Source organism: Micropterus salmoides, unplaced genomic scaffold (assembly GCF_014851395.1).
Source record: "Micropterus salmoides isolate LMB-PRFRI ecotype aquatic unplaced genomic scaffold, ASM1485139v1 Ms_hic_scaffold_1, whole genome shotgun sequence".
In the NCBI taxonomy this organism is placed as follows: Eukaryota; Metazoa; Chordata; class Actinopteri; order Centrarchiformes; family Centrarchidae; genus Micropterus; species Micropterus salmoides.
Genome location: NW_024040040.1, coordinates 10,083,950 through 10,098,868, shown reverse-complemented (window position 1 = coordinate 10,098,868; position 14,919 = coordinate 10,083,950). Strand labels below are relative to the sequence as shown.

Below are 14,919 nucleotides of genomic sequence, written 5' to 3'. Positions count from 1 at the left end.
TGACGGTTTGAGACTGCGAGGATGCTGCAGTGCTGTTGCCTGACAACGGCACGGTCTCCGTCGCCCCATCTTTCTAATGTTATCTCTGAAACCCACAAGCCCCAAAGTGTCAGGAAATGTGCTCCCCTCCCTCCCGAGCCGGCTACGATGATTTGATGGGTTTGACCTCTGCACGGTGATGTGTTGTGTGGCCCATTGTCTAACCCCAATCTTCCAGCCTTGTAAAGGTTCTCTTCTGAGGACTGGACCTGTAGTGCGCCGTGGTCAGTGGAAAACACACTCAGATGTTGGATGCTGCACAAAAGGCTGACTCGAAGGGTGCTCCAGTACGCCATGCTCGGACCCACAACAATCTTACACACAGTTATGGGTTCAGGGTGCAGTTTTGCTGCATACTTTGAATGAACCTGAAAAGAAGCCTTTGGTGGAAAAGGTTTTGCCTTTTTTCTACTTGTAGGAGATGGAGGTTTCAATAGTGTGCATGACTTTAAAAGTTAAAGTTTAATCCCTAGCTATAGGGGCCAATGCACACACTAGTGTTTCACTTACAAGCCCCCTTAATAAACACACCCTTCTGTAAACCAAATCTATCAGAGATCTTTTAATTCTATTTTTCAGTGGTGCTTAAAATAGAAAAACAACAAAAATATTTTAATACTTGCAGATTTGAACAATAGTTACACACACCCAGCCTCCCCTTTTGATTTTGTTGAGCGTTGTTTTGTTTAATCTACCCCTTTCCAAAACGTAGACCAGTGGTTCCACCAGTGCTTTATTTTCACTTTTTTACTGTCTATTTTCAATAATGTTTCACATTTTTATATTTTGTTTTTAACCATATCCAAACATAAATAATAACAACAACAAAACACGACTTTTTAAATATGCAGTTATGCCACAGCTGAGTCTGAAGGCAACAGCAAATAAGTGCCAGTTGTTTCCAGCACGTGACTTTCAGGTGCGGTGCAGTGAGACTATTTAACTTTTGAGGGAAGAAATAACCCAATGTTCCTCGTACAAATGACAAGGTGAATTCCTAAGCGACATAACACACCAATGCTCATTTCAGTACACTCAGGTGTTTTGCATCTGCAGTCTTCCTTGGTCTGAGCTGACCAATAGCATATTGTGGCTAATGTTAGCAAACGTCAGCTAAATATTGTTGTGCAACAGACATTATTGAGTCAGTTTGGTGACTTAATCAAAATCTTGCTTTACTTGTGCTCCTGCCACACTATGTTTTAGCAAGATTAATATGTTATTTAGTAAGCAAGAAGAAAACGTAAATGTATTTATTGAAATGTTTATATGTGACATGCTAAAAACTGAGCTGAGCAATGATGTGTATTATTGCTTATTATTTAATTTCTTCTTTTAAAAGTGACATAGTCTTGCCTTAAGTGTTTAAAGATATATCCTATGTGTACAGTTGGTCTTGATTAAACCTGTCAGGGTACTCACAGAGGGCACATGAATATGTTGTGTTATGTGACTATTCTCTTCTATTATGGCTTTAGATGATCCTTGATACTTTCTTGTGCTATGTTTAATCATAATCCTCGCCCTCCTGTACCTATTACAGTAAGATGTACTCAAAGATGCATTATTTTAATGATACATTTAGTCTAAAGATTCTTAAAATGATAAATTAATTTAAAATACTTGTTAAAAGTGTTTCCCACCAGCATAATTCTTCTCTCTTAAACACAAACTGACCCAGCAGGCTACAAAGTTTATTTATCATGTCTGGGCTCTTTACTTTGTTTCTGTAAAAACCTCTTCTTTCCATCCTGCATGGATACTTTCTAAATAATGGAAGGTCGGCTATTAAGGCTATGGATTACTGATGGTGAGTAAAATTACATTTTCCATGCTGTATAATAGATCAATTAATCAAATTAATCAAAATCACAATATGGCCAAGTGCAATATCCAAATAGCAGGAGCTGCAATCTTTTGTTTAAGGTAAAATGTGTCAGAACATACCATTATAAATGAATCATTGTGGTGCTATTGTGATGCCCCGGCCCACAAATCATAGTCTCCAGACGTAAGGGAAGATGCTTGTTTGGCACAGGCACCAGCATAAATCATATCATCATCATCATTTTTATATTTTTTCAGTGAAAATTCCCACTAAAATCAGGGCTCATATTGCAATCACAATATTTGTAATGATAATTGCACTATAATTTTGTTTTTTTGCATAGCGTTCATCCCTAGTACACAGCCAACCCATGCACTGCCCCATGACAATAAACATTATTGTTGTCAAACTAGGGGTCAGGGTGTTTTTTGCTGAAGCAAGAATAAAGATGGGCAACTATTACCTAACGATCATCAGCTTGGACTTGATTACACATTTATTATACAGAAAGCCTGCATTACAAACCAGGAGAATTCAGTTTAAAAGACATTGGCAAATTCGTGTCAAGGAGGGTCTTTTAAAATAAACAATCATGTTGCATTGTGGGAAATGTGGGATTCAGTGTTTTTGGACGTTAACCCATACTAAAGACTAAAAGTCAGGATATCTTGATGTCTGCTGCCCAATTGTGGCCATTCTTTTTTTAAATAAGTCCCCAAACTTTATGGAAGTGCAACCTTAAATTGATCGATTAGCTGAGTTTTTTAGTGTCAAACTTTTAATAAATACACAAGTTTGATTGTTGCTTATTCAATCATGAGTATTTAAGGTTTTAGAGAAATCCTCAAGATTTTAAACCACATTTGCAGGGGCTTTAATATTGAGCTAATGTCCACCAAGCTTAATTTACCTTACATGAATGGACTTTCAACAGGGAAATACGTTAAATTAAACTCCCAGTACTGTAACCCCTAGTATGTAGCTGAATAGCCCTAATTATTTTATGTATCCACTCCATGGAGAGTCTCTATTTTATGAACAATATGGGCCAGTAAACATTTGGCATAAACAGTACATCAACTTGTATGAGTGCAGACACTCCATCTCTGGAAAGGACTTCTCTCAGTAATTTGACCATCACAAGGAGAGACAACACAGTCTGCTTATTGATCTTCTCTTGCATCAGCAGCACAGGCCTTATTCGATAAAAGCACAGGCAGTCACTTACAATAATATTTTGGACAAATCAGAGCAGGGTAGACATACAGAGGTCTTAATGGAGGTACAAATTGATGTTTTTTTCCCAATATCTGGGTAGGCCCACTCAGAGTACTGCATTTTACAGATGTACCCTGGGTAAATGTCTGCTTTAGAATAGCTGATCATATACAGATATCAGCACACAAATATCTGCTTTCCAAACAATACAATCAACCACATCTCAAGGGTTTTTATTGTCAAACATCACCACAACTTTCCCACATTATCCTTCATGTAACTCCATAAAATTCACTCACCCTCCTACACAGACCGACACAGCAGGCTCCATAAGTATTTGAATTGCAACAACATTTGATGTTTTGGTTCGGTGCTCTTGATGCTCTGGATGTGAAAAGACGACTATGAGATTTAAAGGAAAATTCCGCCCACGGATCCTCCCACACTGATAGATAGCCAACATCAATCTGTGATGTTCATTGCATTTCAGGAGCTATTTTATAATGAAGGGCTGCCATTTATTTTTTTGTCTGACAGCCCACCTCGTCTGGTTCCACTTCAGGTAGTGATATCCTACATTTCTCAGAAATGTTATAGATAAGTCTGCAGCTGCAGTGCATTCTGGTCTATTCAGGCTCTTGTACTTAGAAATATTGTTATTTCTGTCTCTTCTGCAATGAGTCTCTGTTGAGTATCAGTTAAAAAAATAAAAATAAAGAAACTGCTGCTTTAATTCGAGGCCCTTTTCAAGGATATTGAATGAACAATTAAAGAACAGCAGGGTGCCTCAAATTCACAGAGGCATCGAGATTATGGTCAATAAAAGTATAATTTTTAGCTTGTAATCATCTCTACTGTCCGTGTGTGAATGCACACACTTGTGGATGAAAGAAGTGGAGAAGATGGTTGTTTAAAATGGCCTCATATTTTAATGCTAATGCATGACACTACTATGTTAGTAACATGTTAGCATGTCTGGCTAACTAGCTATTTACCGTGTAGTAACTGAGCGTTACTTTTAAGAACAAAGAACACATCCTGTTACACTATGTGGAAGCTGGTCCTAGTTGCTTTTAGAGTTTATGCATCATTAGCTAAATGAGCTAGCTAGCATAGTTAAACAAATCTGACAGCGACAGTTTCAGCAGATAAAAATCGATGGTTGTCTATCAAAGATCTATTGTTTAAAAAAAATACTACAAATTTCCAGTGGTAAGTCTGCCACTGTTATCATAAACTGACAAGAACCTATTTAGCCATTAACTATAATGTCACATTCAGTTTAAAACAGAAAGCGTACGAAGCCACCAATTCTTCTGCTATTTTTATCTGAATGTGAGGCTTGCCTCTAAAATCTATTGAGACATTCTACATGGCCGGGTTCAAAAGCCTTGCTTGGAGTGAAGACTTGACCCGCTTATTAAAGGCAGGGCTTAATGACATTCTTCAGGAAGAGAAAAAAACAAACCAGGTTTCTATGGAAGATACAGCTTCAACTCGACATGTATGACAATCAGCGCATTCACGAATGCCACTTCTGCTCGTCTCCGGAGAGAAGAACTGCCCGCGCTGCTCTTACTGTCACACTGATGCCAATTGACTGAGGTAACTGTCCACACCGTGCAGCGAGAGCCAATTGACTACTGACCCACCCGTGTAACAAAGCAGTGCCTTCCAGTATCCCTGAATCAATATGGCCGCTCCGCATCACAGCTGCGGCGCTCAGATTGGCTCCCCCTGTGCTGACCTTCCCGAGAACCCCGGTGTGCATTGACTGGTCGGGGAGGAGGGAAGTCCTGGCCCGTTCCTGCTGCTAATGCTCAACACAGCCAAACACGGATAGACTTGAGGGCAACTGAGAAACTTCCCACAGACTGGTAATTGTTTTCAAAGATACACCCTGGACTCTTGCTGACCTCGTATATTCACAAACACTCTAGCCTTTTTACTTGCTTCTTGAGCCATCATAACATATTGCAGCTTGGCTGGAAATTTGAGGTTTGGGACTGCCTATTTTAAAGCTCCATTAGGCAAATTATCTACATAGGCATGCCATCCTATTGGACTCACTGATGTAGCAACAGAGAGGGAAATGTGTTGTACAAGAGATCTGCTCATCTGCGCAAATTAGGTTTTACTGTCAAGTCTGGAAACAAGTTGAACATCTTCATCAGGAAAAATTATACATATCAGTGACAACAGAACTTTTATATTATTTAGTACAGAATCACAGACTGCATGGGTTAGTAAATATGTGCATTTTGAGTTGCTGATTAATGATGCCTTGCAGGATTTATGGATAGCTAAAAAGGTACCCTGTGATAAGTTATGTTTACACTCATTGTTTCTCACCAAAACGCATTGTGAACACAACAATTGTAGAGGCGAATGTTGGAAGATTTTGAAACCTACATTGTTTACATCCATGTTTGTTTGTTAGCAGTCTTGTTTGCCTTTGTTGGTGCATTGCTACATTTCTTGGCATGCTGCGACTACCAACCATCAGCAGGACTCTATGTCACAGCACCCAAAATGCATGCATACATGCGCGTCCTGGTATGTAAAACAGGGATCCACTCTTAAAAACATTGCTCCATTTGGCTAAAAGTGATCTGAAACACCACAAGATATCTTTAAAGTGACACTATGCAACTTTTGAAAGAAGAAACAACATATTCTTCCTCTTACAAACAATATGTTGAACTTATACACAATAAAACATAGCACTGCTTAATTCAACACACTCAGGAGTTTGGCTGCTACACCCTAACTTGGTCTGGTATGACCAGTGGCTTGTGGTGGATAACTTTAGCTAATGTTAGCCAACTTTAGGTAGATCGCTGTGTAAGTGTGTCAGTTTACTGACTTTATGGGTCTTCACATCTTACAACTTTAAAGCTACATTCTAGCATTTTCATTTTAGCATACCACTATCCTGTTATTGTGTCTTGTGAACAAAGTGGCTGGCGTTCAGCTAAAGTTTAAGTTTACATTTCCTAAACACCTTGCCTCTAACTGTAATTGGTGGTGACCAATGTGTGAAGATTCTAAGAAACAAGAAGCAACTTCCATCCTTCTATGAAATGCTAAGACAATAGATTTGAGTTGAAAGCATCTTCATAGCAGTAAATCAATATTTACCCACTGCAGAAGACTTTAAATAGTGTATGTTGGAATGCTGTTTCGAAGATGTCTCTCAACACAGAACACAAAAAGCCTTTGATGTAACTGACCGAGCAGCAGCACTGCTTACCGTCCATTCTTAGATAAAGCAAACTCCACTCCCTCCCTTTGGAAAGGCATCAGGCGCTGCAGGAGCTTGTGAGGAAGGCCTGACAGTTGCTGTGACCATCTTGTGTCACAGCCAGAGGTCTGTAGGCGATTATCATCCATTTCCATTAGTAAGTCCTCATCAGTTTCTCGGTCCTTGCTCAGTCAGCCGGCTCTTATTTTAGGGTGGGAAAAAAAAACCATTAAATTGATCTACATACATAAATACATCTAAGTGTATTTTATAATAATGGGGAGAAGCTGCCTACTAGCAGTGACAGGACTACCATTATTGGAAGCCGGATAACGCAGAATAGAGAAAGTCAGAATTTCAGGTGAGATGGTAGAAGTTGCCCTCCCAATTACAGCAACGGCATCTTTTTTTGTGTTGCCTCACCTGGCACACATTTACATTTACACATTTGGCAGATGCTGTTATCCAAAGCGACTTACATTTGAGGAACAACATATAAGCATAAACAGAGCATCAAATACAGATCTACAACTGACAATACATACTAGTAAGAGCAGCAATAAATACTAGTAAGAGCTCATAGTACATATCCCATCAATGGGGTAAATACCTAGGGACGGAAGTAAGAGTTAACAAAAAGTGCAATCAATAGAAGATAATTGTAGGGGATAGAAGAAGAAGAGCACAGGACGTGCATGTTAGAGGTTAGGAGTTAGAGGTGTTATAAGAGGAAGTAGGCGTTTTGCTTCACATGTAATTAGTTGTATGGGACTACTTACAACCCCACAAAATTATTGTTGTGTCTAAAACAGTAACAATAGTGTAATCCAGATAGAAGTCAGAGAGCAAGCTGCGCCTACAGTTACTGTTAAAAATCAAAAGTTTAACATTATGTAATGTTGTTGGTATGTAATGTTAACATTAGTATACACTTCTGATTCTGATGTATTTTTGTACCGGGACAATATCGAAACCTCAGTCACATGCGTGATGCATCTTCTCTTAAGCAGTCACTAAGACTAAGTGCTGCTTGAGACGTAACGTTATTTTGTAATAACAACAACCAAAAATGTCACTTGAATGTTCATTTTTCACCAAAACCACCTTCATGACTTGCAGAGATATAACGTTAGCTTCATCAGCGATATATTAAAGCACCTAAAAAACAAGTTGGCAGGTTAAGGGCCGACAACAACTAAAAATACTAAGGACAAATTTAGTTTAATTGAGTTAATAAACGGGTGCTACTACCTGAAAAAGTAAGCATGTGTAGAGCATCGGCTAGAGCTAGCAGCCTAAACCGGAAGTTGAGAGACTTGCCTACAGAAATAAAAGCACCATTCGTGGTATTATTATTAAAACCATAAACTGGAAATGCATATTCACTTTCGTAAGCTAATTAGCTTGTATTATTATAATTATTGACACCGGAGACACACGCGTGTTGAGTCGGACTCTCTGTGCCTAGCCACCTTATTGTGGAAAAACTAGCAAGCAAACATAAATATTGTACTTTTAATGAGCTTTACTCCTCTGCAGACCTGACCTGGACACAAGTAGCGTTGATATGATTTCGTGACCCACAGGGTCAGGGTCAGCACCATAGACTATATAAAAAAAGGTCAGCACTCGGGCACCTAATATTATGTAAAATTGCTGTGTTGGCAAAGCGAAAGCAGAAACCCACATTGTTTTTGTTGCGTGGTTTGCCTACCCCGGTGAGACACTGGGAGGAAAGGGCAGGAATCAAATGTATTTTCAAAACTGCAGACTGAATTGAAACATTGAAAAGCTTCGCGGAAAATCCAAGGTTAACACTGTTTATATCACCAGGCGTCCCATAGCACGCAGTTATCAGAGCATTCAGACCAGCTTCCTGTCACTTTACTGTAATTCAATCACAATTCATCTAAGAGTTTAAAGACTTTACATCGGTGGTAAAAGATATGTGAGACAGACGATAAATGCATCAAACAAACTGCGTGCAAACGTGCTGCCATAACGCAAGAAAAAAAAAAATCGAGCAACGACAAGACGTGACATATTTTCAACACCCTACGTGTGGAGCTGACGCACTCTCCCAGCCTGCTGGACTCCGCCGTGTCTCCTTCTCTCCGCCACTAACGCTAGCTACTTCACCCGCGGTAGAGACTCCGGCTGTGCAGCGACTCTAAACCGAAGCGGTAAGGCAACATTAGATATCTGCAGTATCCTGTCCAACAGTTACCGGTGTGAGAACAAAAAAAATGTAACCGGATTTGTTGGCTAGTTAGCAGTAAACATCTCCGCTGCTAGTGCGTGACAGCGCGGCGAGCCCGGTGTTTGGTCGTTTTCAAGCGTTAGCAAGCCACCAGTGTGCCAGGTGATCGTTAGCTTAGCCCCGACACGATCCAACGCAAAATGTTGCTCCTAACGTGCTTTAAGGCAGAAGTACACACCTGGCAAACAAACACCGTGTCTAAAGTGTAAGCAGTCATTCTTAATTTCGGCGTCCGTCCGAAAAACCAAATCATTAGTGCTGTAAAAATACAGCGTAATTCAATAACTTTTAGGCCTGGTTCGACTCTTTCTCTCACAGTAACGTTAATATGCGGCAACGAACAGTGTGTACTAAGGTTAACTGTTAGCCTTTTCAATAAATTCGCTTTTGATTGAATTGTTGCGTTGCTTACTTACATGTCTTATTAGCCGAATTTTATTTTCATGGGTTAATTATCAGATTGAATTGTCACATGTTGTCCGGGGTTAGTAGATTTTCCGATACCAGGGGAATCTTAAAATTGCCAGATTTGTAATGGAGTCTGGTGTTACGGGCTCGCTGTGGAGTGAAAACTAAAGAAGACGAGCATTTAACTATTGATCCATCAAAAAAAAAAAAAAATGCATTGCTTTCGATTGATTGTAAACACCCTTCTCCTTAGACATAATACGAATCATAGTCTCTTGTCGTTGTGGTAGATAACATGATTGGCAATGAGACATTTTCTTGGTCGATGGGAGCATAGAAAAACAAGTCACGCTAAGTGATGAAGCCCACGTATTAATAAATGACATACGAGTGAGCAGTTTCCCCATAAAATACCAGGGAACCAAGTCAGCGTTAACGCAATAAGGGCAAAACGGGGTTAATGTTGTATTTGGATTCATAAATAAAATGCATCAATCACTATCAGTTAAATTAGTCTTCTAAGGCTTGTGGCAAACAAATTAATTGTAAATATGAATTAAAATGAATGAGGGATGCACATAATTAACCACAAGCATTTTAGAGGTTCTCATGTTTGTTTTATGTAAAGTGTTGATAAATGGATTTTAAAAAGCCACTGAGCGTGTATATACAGTAGTTTAGTACAACTCCATTGCTGTTTTCAGAGAGAAAGGCACAGTAACACCTGACTTGAAGTAGATTTATACTAGTAAAAGGCAATAAATCATGGATCAAACAACTCATTTTGGTAAATAACCCCTTTCCCACTATAATTACAATGCTTTAACCCAGACAGTTATCGCCTCATAGACTTGGTAGACATGGACGGAGATGGCAACGAAAGCTCACGAGTTGCCACTGATGCTGAGCATCATGATGGTAACATTCTCATTAAGGTACCAGCGGAGCCTGGTGGGTGGATGCTGGTTCAGTCCCTTCATCTGCTGTTTTAAAGAGTGGAGATGATGTGTTAATCTTTGCAGGCCTGGCAACTCTGCTGTCCAGCTACATGCTACATATAATGTGTGTTAAAATGTGTGACACATGTCTTTGAAAAATTGTGACGATAATTGCGTGCGCTAATTTAGAAGTCCTCAGTCAAGGTATGTCCATGTTAGAGTGATCTGGTTATTGCGGATAAATGTCAACGTCTGTTTTTACCTGCTAGGTGAGGTGTAGTGCATTACGAAGTGTGGTAGTCAAAGAAAAGGGCACTAAGTCATTGCTCAAATGCTCTCTTGTGATTGTCTGCACTCTGTGGCACACCCCTCTGAGGCTTAAAATAAATGGTAATAATTGTTTGCCCAAACTGTTTCACCCGCGGCTGCTCAGGCCACTGCAGCCGCTACTCGGGTTGACCATTCATTACGCAGGTTAGGCCGTATTTGGAGCTGATGACATTATCAGATATTGAGGTTGAGGATGCCGTGTAATAGCTTTCCACAAAGATGTCGCCCAATGACTAAATAATTCATCGCCTTCCAGGGGGAGAAATCTCTCCTTCCTATAATATTTGGTCTGGGCCATTAAATAATTCATCTGCCTATCCATAAATTGTTTGTTCAATTGGTGACCTTTTCGTGGGATTAAGGAAGCACAATAATAAATTCTTCAGAGACCTGGCATAACGAATGGTACAATTATGAGGCAGGATTGGATCGGATCGGTTGTCGCAGCCTGGTGTTGGTTGCTAAGTGACAGCAGGAACTTTTCCGCCCACTGTGTTTGCTGTTAAAGTCTGAGTGACTGAAAGGACAAAAACAATCACATTATGGCAGTCTAGACTCCGGCTGCGCATAGGTTTGTGTGTATGTTTGTGACTTTCTATGCCTTTGACAGCCCGTCACTCACTCAGTGCTTTTATGAAGTAGACATTTTCAGAGCTCAATTATCACCGTCCGTGCTATCTTTTGTTGCATTGTACAGAGAAGACAGAATGCTTGATCTTTAATGATATAAACAATCCAAGTGTAAGAATACCGCTGGAAGCTATGACCCCTTATTGTTTTTTCCTATTAAATCCTCTAAAATCATAAGATGAAATAGAGGAGGGGTGCGGTTTGATCATGCACATGCGGCTGCTCTTCTTCCTTATGCAGGCAGTGTATTGTTTTCTAGCTGATCCTACCAGTAAGCTTATCCTAAATTTGCTTTTAGCAAAATATTTTATTGCAGCATTTCACTTTTCTGTTTCGGTAATGGGTGGTATTTCAGGTGGCGGCTCTCTCTAAGTCAGTGGGATTAGCTGTAGCCTTGTCTTCTTGTGTGGAAAAGCAGGGTGCCAGCTTTAATGGGAAGGTAGCCCAGTGAACAGCTCGGCCTCTCAGCGGCTAGCGCCTCCCCATCGGCTCTCCACCTGGTCTTTGAGCACCTAGCTGGCTACAGACGTGTCGATCCTGTCCCCTATCCTCTCCTCCTCCCCTGTTTGCCTTCTCTCTATCTCCTTCGTTTTCTTTTCAGCACCTATGTGCTCCTTTCTTCGCCCTTTTCTCTTACCGCTCTACCTCCCACCCTCATCTTCTCATCTTCCTCTCCCTCTGAGTCTCCTTCCATCTATCCCATGTCCCTGACTGCCCTTTTCTCCTCCACCACCTCCTCCTCTTACCTCCGCCTCCATCCTAAAGCAGAGTAGCTAATGAAGAGCCCCATTTAGCCGGTGACTTTGGTTCAGTCGGCGCTCGGTAGAGCAGGCCGGCCTCGGCTGCCGTGACTGGCTGTTGAGGCTCTGACATCACACAGGGGCCAGCTGTTGATTTGGCGCTGTCTCCAAGGCTGGCTGGCTTGATGGGTTGTGGCAGGTAGACTTGTGCTCGCATAGCACTCTCCCTCTCTCCTCCCCCCACCTCTCTCTCTCTCTCTTTGTGACACCCACTCGCCCTCTCCCTTTACACTCCCCTCTCCACCGTCTTACACTCTCACTCAGTCGAGCGAGCGAACAGGAGGCAGCAGGCAGCTGCCGAGGAGCGAGCTGGGAGGCGACTCCAGCCTCCTCTCCAGCAGATTGTGCCTCCTGTACAATGGAAACTAAACGGCCGAGTAGCAGAAGGGATGGAGGGCAGAGCTGCCGGGCAGGTAGGGTGCTGCAGCTTCAAGCCACTTCGGGCATGAACCTCACATGCCTTTTCTGATTTCTTGTTCATGTTTCTTGAACTTTATTTTATTTTATTTTTTTCAGCTTCTCTGACATTTTTTTTGTAATGTACCTTTCAAGGCAGATTTTTTTTTATTTGCTGTTTATTGTCACATAAAGTGTCTTCATTTATGTTTTAAAAACCGACAACATGTTAATCCATGTTAAAAATCTCTTCTGCATCAGCTTTTCTGTTTCTTTAATCAGTGCGTGGCGGCACTCGGTAAGCAAATGTGCAGTCTTCTTCTTTGGCTGGTTAAACTAAGCGCAACATGAGATTTGGTGTGCTGTCTGTGGCGTGTTACTCAGCGGGCTGAGCCAGAGCTTTCTAAATCTCCACGCTGGTTTGCCAGTGTTGCTTCTGCTTTTCATTATGAGGATAATTAACCAAGATCAGCCAACAAGAGGCTTCGCTCTGCTCTGTTCTCCAGCCCAGCTCATCCTCTATCTCCCCGCTTCCCGTATTTGTTCTGCAGGTGTTGTCTGCAAATGGACTTTTAATGACTCTGGCGGACTGTTTGAGTTATTCTCCTCTCATATGGCTCCGTAGAACAAAACTGCTAGACTTGCATGTTAGTTTTCTTTGTTCATTGTTTCACCTCTAATTGCTTAGATTGATTTTCCCTGGAAACTATCCTATGGGATAGGTAATGGATTACCTACATGCTCTGCTGTGGATTTAATTTATTAACGCTGGCGGACTGCGCCTCTGCTGCGCCGCACCACCTTATGCGACCTGGAGGCAGAGCGAGCAGCGCAATTAGAGCCTCATTTGTGCCTTTTTATGTTTTGTTTTTTTCTTTTGTTTTTTTTCCTGTTCATTCAGTTCAGCTATTACAGACAGTTTCTTAAACTGACACTGCCTCAGTTGCCCTGAAATTGAGGCAAGCAGTGTATGAAAGTGATATAATTTCATAAGCTTTACACTAATCGTTTTCTGGTCCAATTATACTGCTCCCCTGTCAGTGCTTTCCTTGCTTTGCAATTAGCAGAAATTGCTAGAAAATGGGAGATTAGTTACTCAGTTTAGCAAAACACTGAAATCAATTTTATTGCAGTGCCAATGAGTGCAAACCAGCATTAGCAACCTAATTAACTGTTTATTTGAAGTCTGATTTTATTAGCCAGGGTGCATGTCCTGCACTCTACCAAAGCTGATAAATTCAAAATCCGTCTTTTTGTTGGTTTGTTTGGAAGTCGGAAATTAATTGCATAGCAGTCGAATGTTTAGCTGCACTTGCTGTGTTTTGTGTCTACAATTTTAGAAATCAGCCAAGCATAACCTGTCATTTTTAACTCAAAAATGGCAAGCAGGTGACACAGCTGTTGCCTTCAGACATGGCACTGCCTTTATATTTGTCTCTCTGCTTTTTTCCGCACAATGCTCCAATGAATAGAGCTCTGTTTAGCATTTTACATCTCTGCAGACAATATCCCAGCTGTCTGGCACCGCTCCCACTGTTATTCTTTTTATGTGACACTTGCAAAAAGCTCATCAGCAGCAATAAAGCATGAATTATTGTTCAACATGTAATCTGTGACCGCATGCAGAAAGATGCTCGGGCGCTTCGAAATCATCGGTGGCTTTTTCTTTGTGATCGCGCAGAAGCTTGAGATGGTGATGGCTTGTTCTTTTCCGCCTTGTGTTTGACTCACCTCCTCGGCAGCTATACCCGAGAATAGAGCCAGGGATGGAGTAGCAGATAGAGGGAGGGATTGAGGGTCCTTCACCTCCAGTTGAGCTGGTTATAGCCCAGACAAGAGCCCTGATCCACACAGAGCCGAACAGAGCGGAGGCGTGGGAGGGAAAGGTCAGCCTTTGCAAGAGATAGAAGCAGGTGTGTGTTTGTGTGAAGGGGACATTAAATAAGTATGCTGGAGTGTGCTCGCTCTCCTGTTCTTGTGTGTGCGTGCCATCACAGTGATTGAAAAATGTCTCATTAGCTTGCCATCGAACATAATTGTGCGTAGGAGTAGTCCGTTAAGAGCCTGGTGGTATGATTAACTCGGCTCAGTTAACGGCCACTCTTATGACCCCCACTATGTTTTTTTTTTTTTTTTTTTTTGAGAATTAATTTCAATATATGTGCAGCGGATAATGTGTATTTGTATGTGTGCATATCTAGCTGTTGGACGAATCAAATTCTGTTGGTTTCATTGGCATCTTTGAGTTTTCTTCTTTTTAGGTATCGGTCTAACTGAGCAGATCTGCATTTTAATACATGGATGCATTTGTGCTCTGATTGTGTGCAGATGTGCAGGTTTGAGTCTCATTCGTGTGTGTGTGTGTGTGTGTGTGTGAGGTTGCTGATGTTCCATCGGGCATGGCGATAAAGGTGGTGTGACACTGAACGATGCCTAAGGGAGCCTCTTAAAGGATGCTGCGCTCTGCGGCGACTGTAATACCAATGAACCACTCCCTGTCAGCTACAGCACAATATGGGAGGACGCACAAGCAGACTCTACAAGTTCACTGCTGCTTGCAAGTGTGTGTGTTTGTGTGTGCGGGTGTTTTGCGGTGCTAAGTTCTCATAGAAAATGTTGAGCACCATTTGAACTGTGATGTTTCCCGATCTGTGTCTGTCATAAAAAAAAAATGTCAGGGTGCGCATTGTTTGCGCCATTAGCATTCATATGACTGCCGCCGCAATGCTGCGCACACACACAGACACACACACACAGACGGACACACACACACATACACATACAGGCTCAGTGTAAAGTCCTGAAGCCCACTCAGCAGCTCTGGTCAT

At 41.4% G+C, this 14,919-nt stretch overlaps 2 protein-coding genes across 4 annotated transcripts in view; one reads left to right on the top strand and one right to left on the bottom strand.

Annotated features, from left to right (window-relative positions):
- Positions 1-8,518, bottom strand: part of zranb3 (zinc finger, RAN-binding domain containing 3) — a 93,681-nt gene extending 85,163 nt beyond the window's left edge. Inside the window, exons 1-3 of one of the 3 annotated variants that reach the window (XM_038717752.1) lie at positions 8,389-8,510; positions 7,581-7,649; positions 6,339-6,530 (exon numbers count right to left, since the gene is read on the bottom strand). In XM_038717752.1, coding sequence (XP_038573680.1) covers positions 6,339-6,484 — 146 coding nt within the window. In that variant the 5' untranslated portion in view covers positions 6,485-6,530; positions 7,581-7,649; positions 8,389-8,510. Of the gene's footprint in view, positions 1-6,338; positions 6,531-6,642; positions 6,801-7,580; positions 7,650-8,388 lie in introns of those variants that run through there. The other 2 variants (XM_038717759.1, XM_038717765.1) reach the window with 2 other exon arrangements.
- Positions 8,380-14,919, top strand: part of LOC119901941 (R3H domain-containing protein 1-like) — a 45,828-nt gene continuing 39,288 nt past the window's right edge. Inside the window, 1 exon segment of the mRNA XM_038717741.1 lies at positions 8,380-8,512. The gene's annotated coding sequence lies outside the window, so the exon portion shown is untranslated.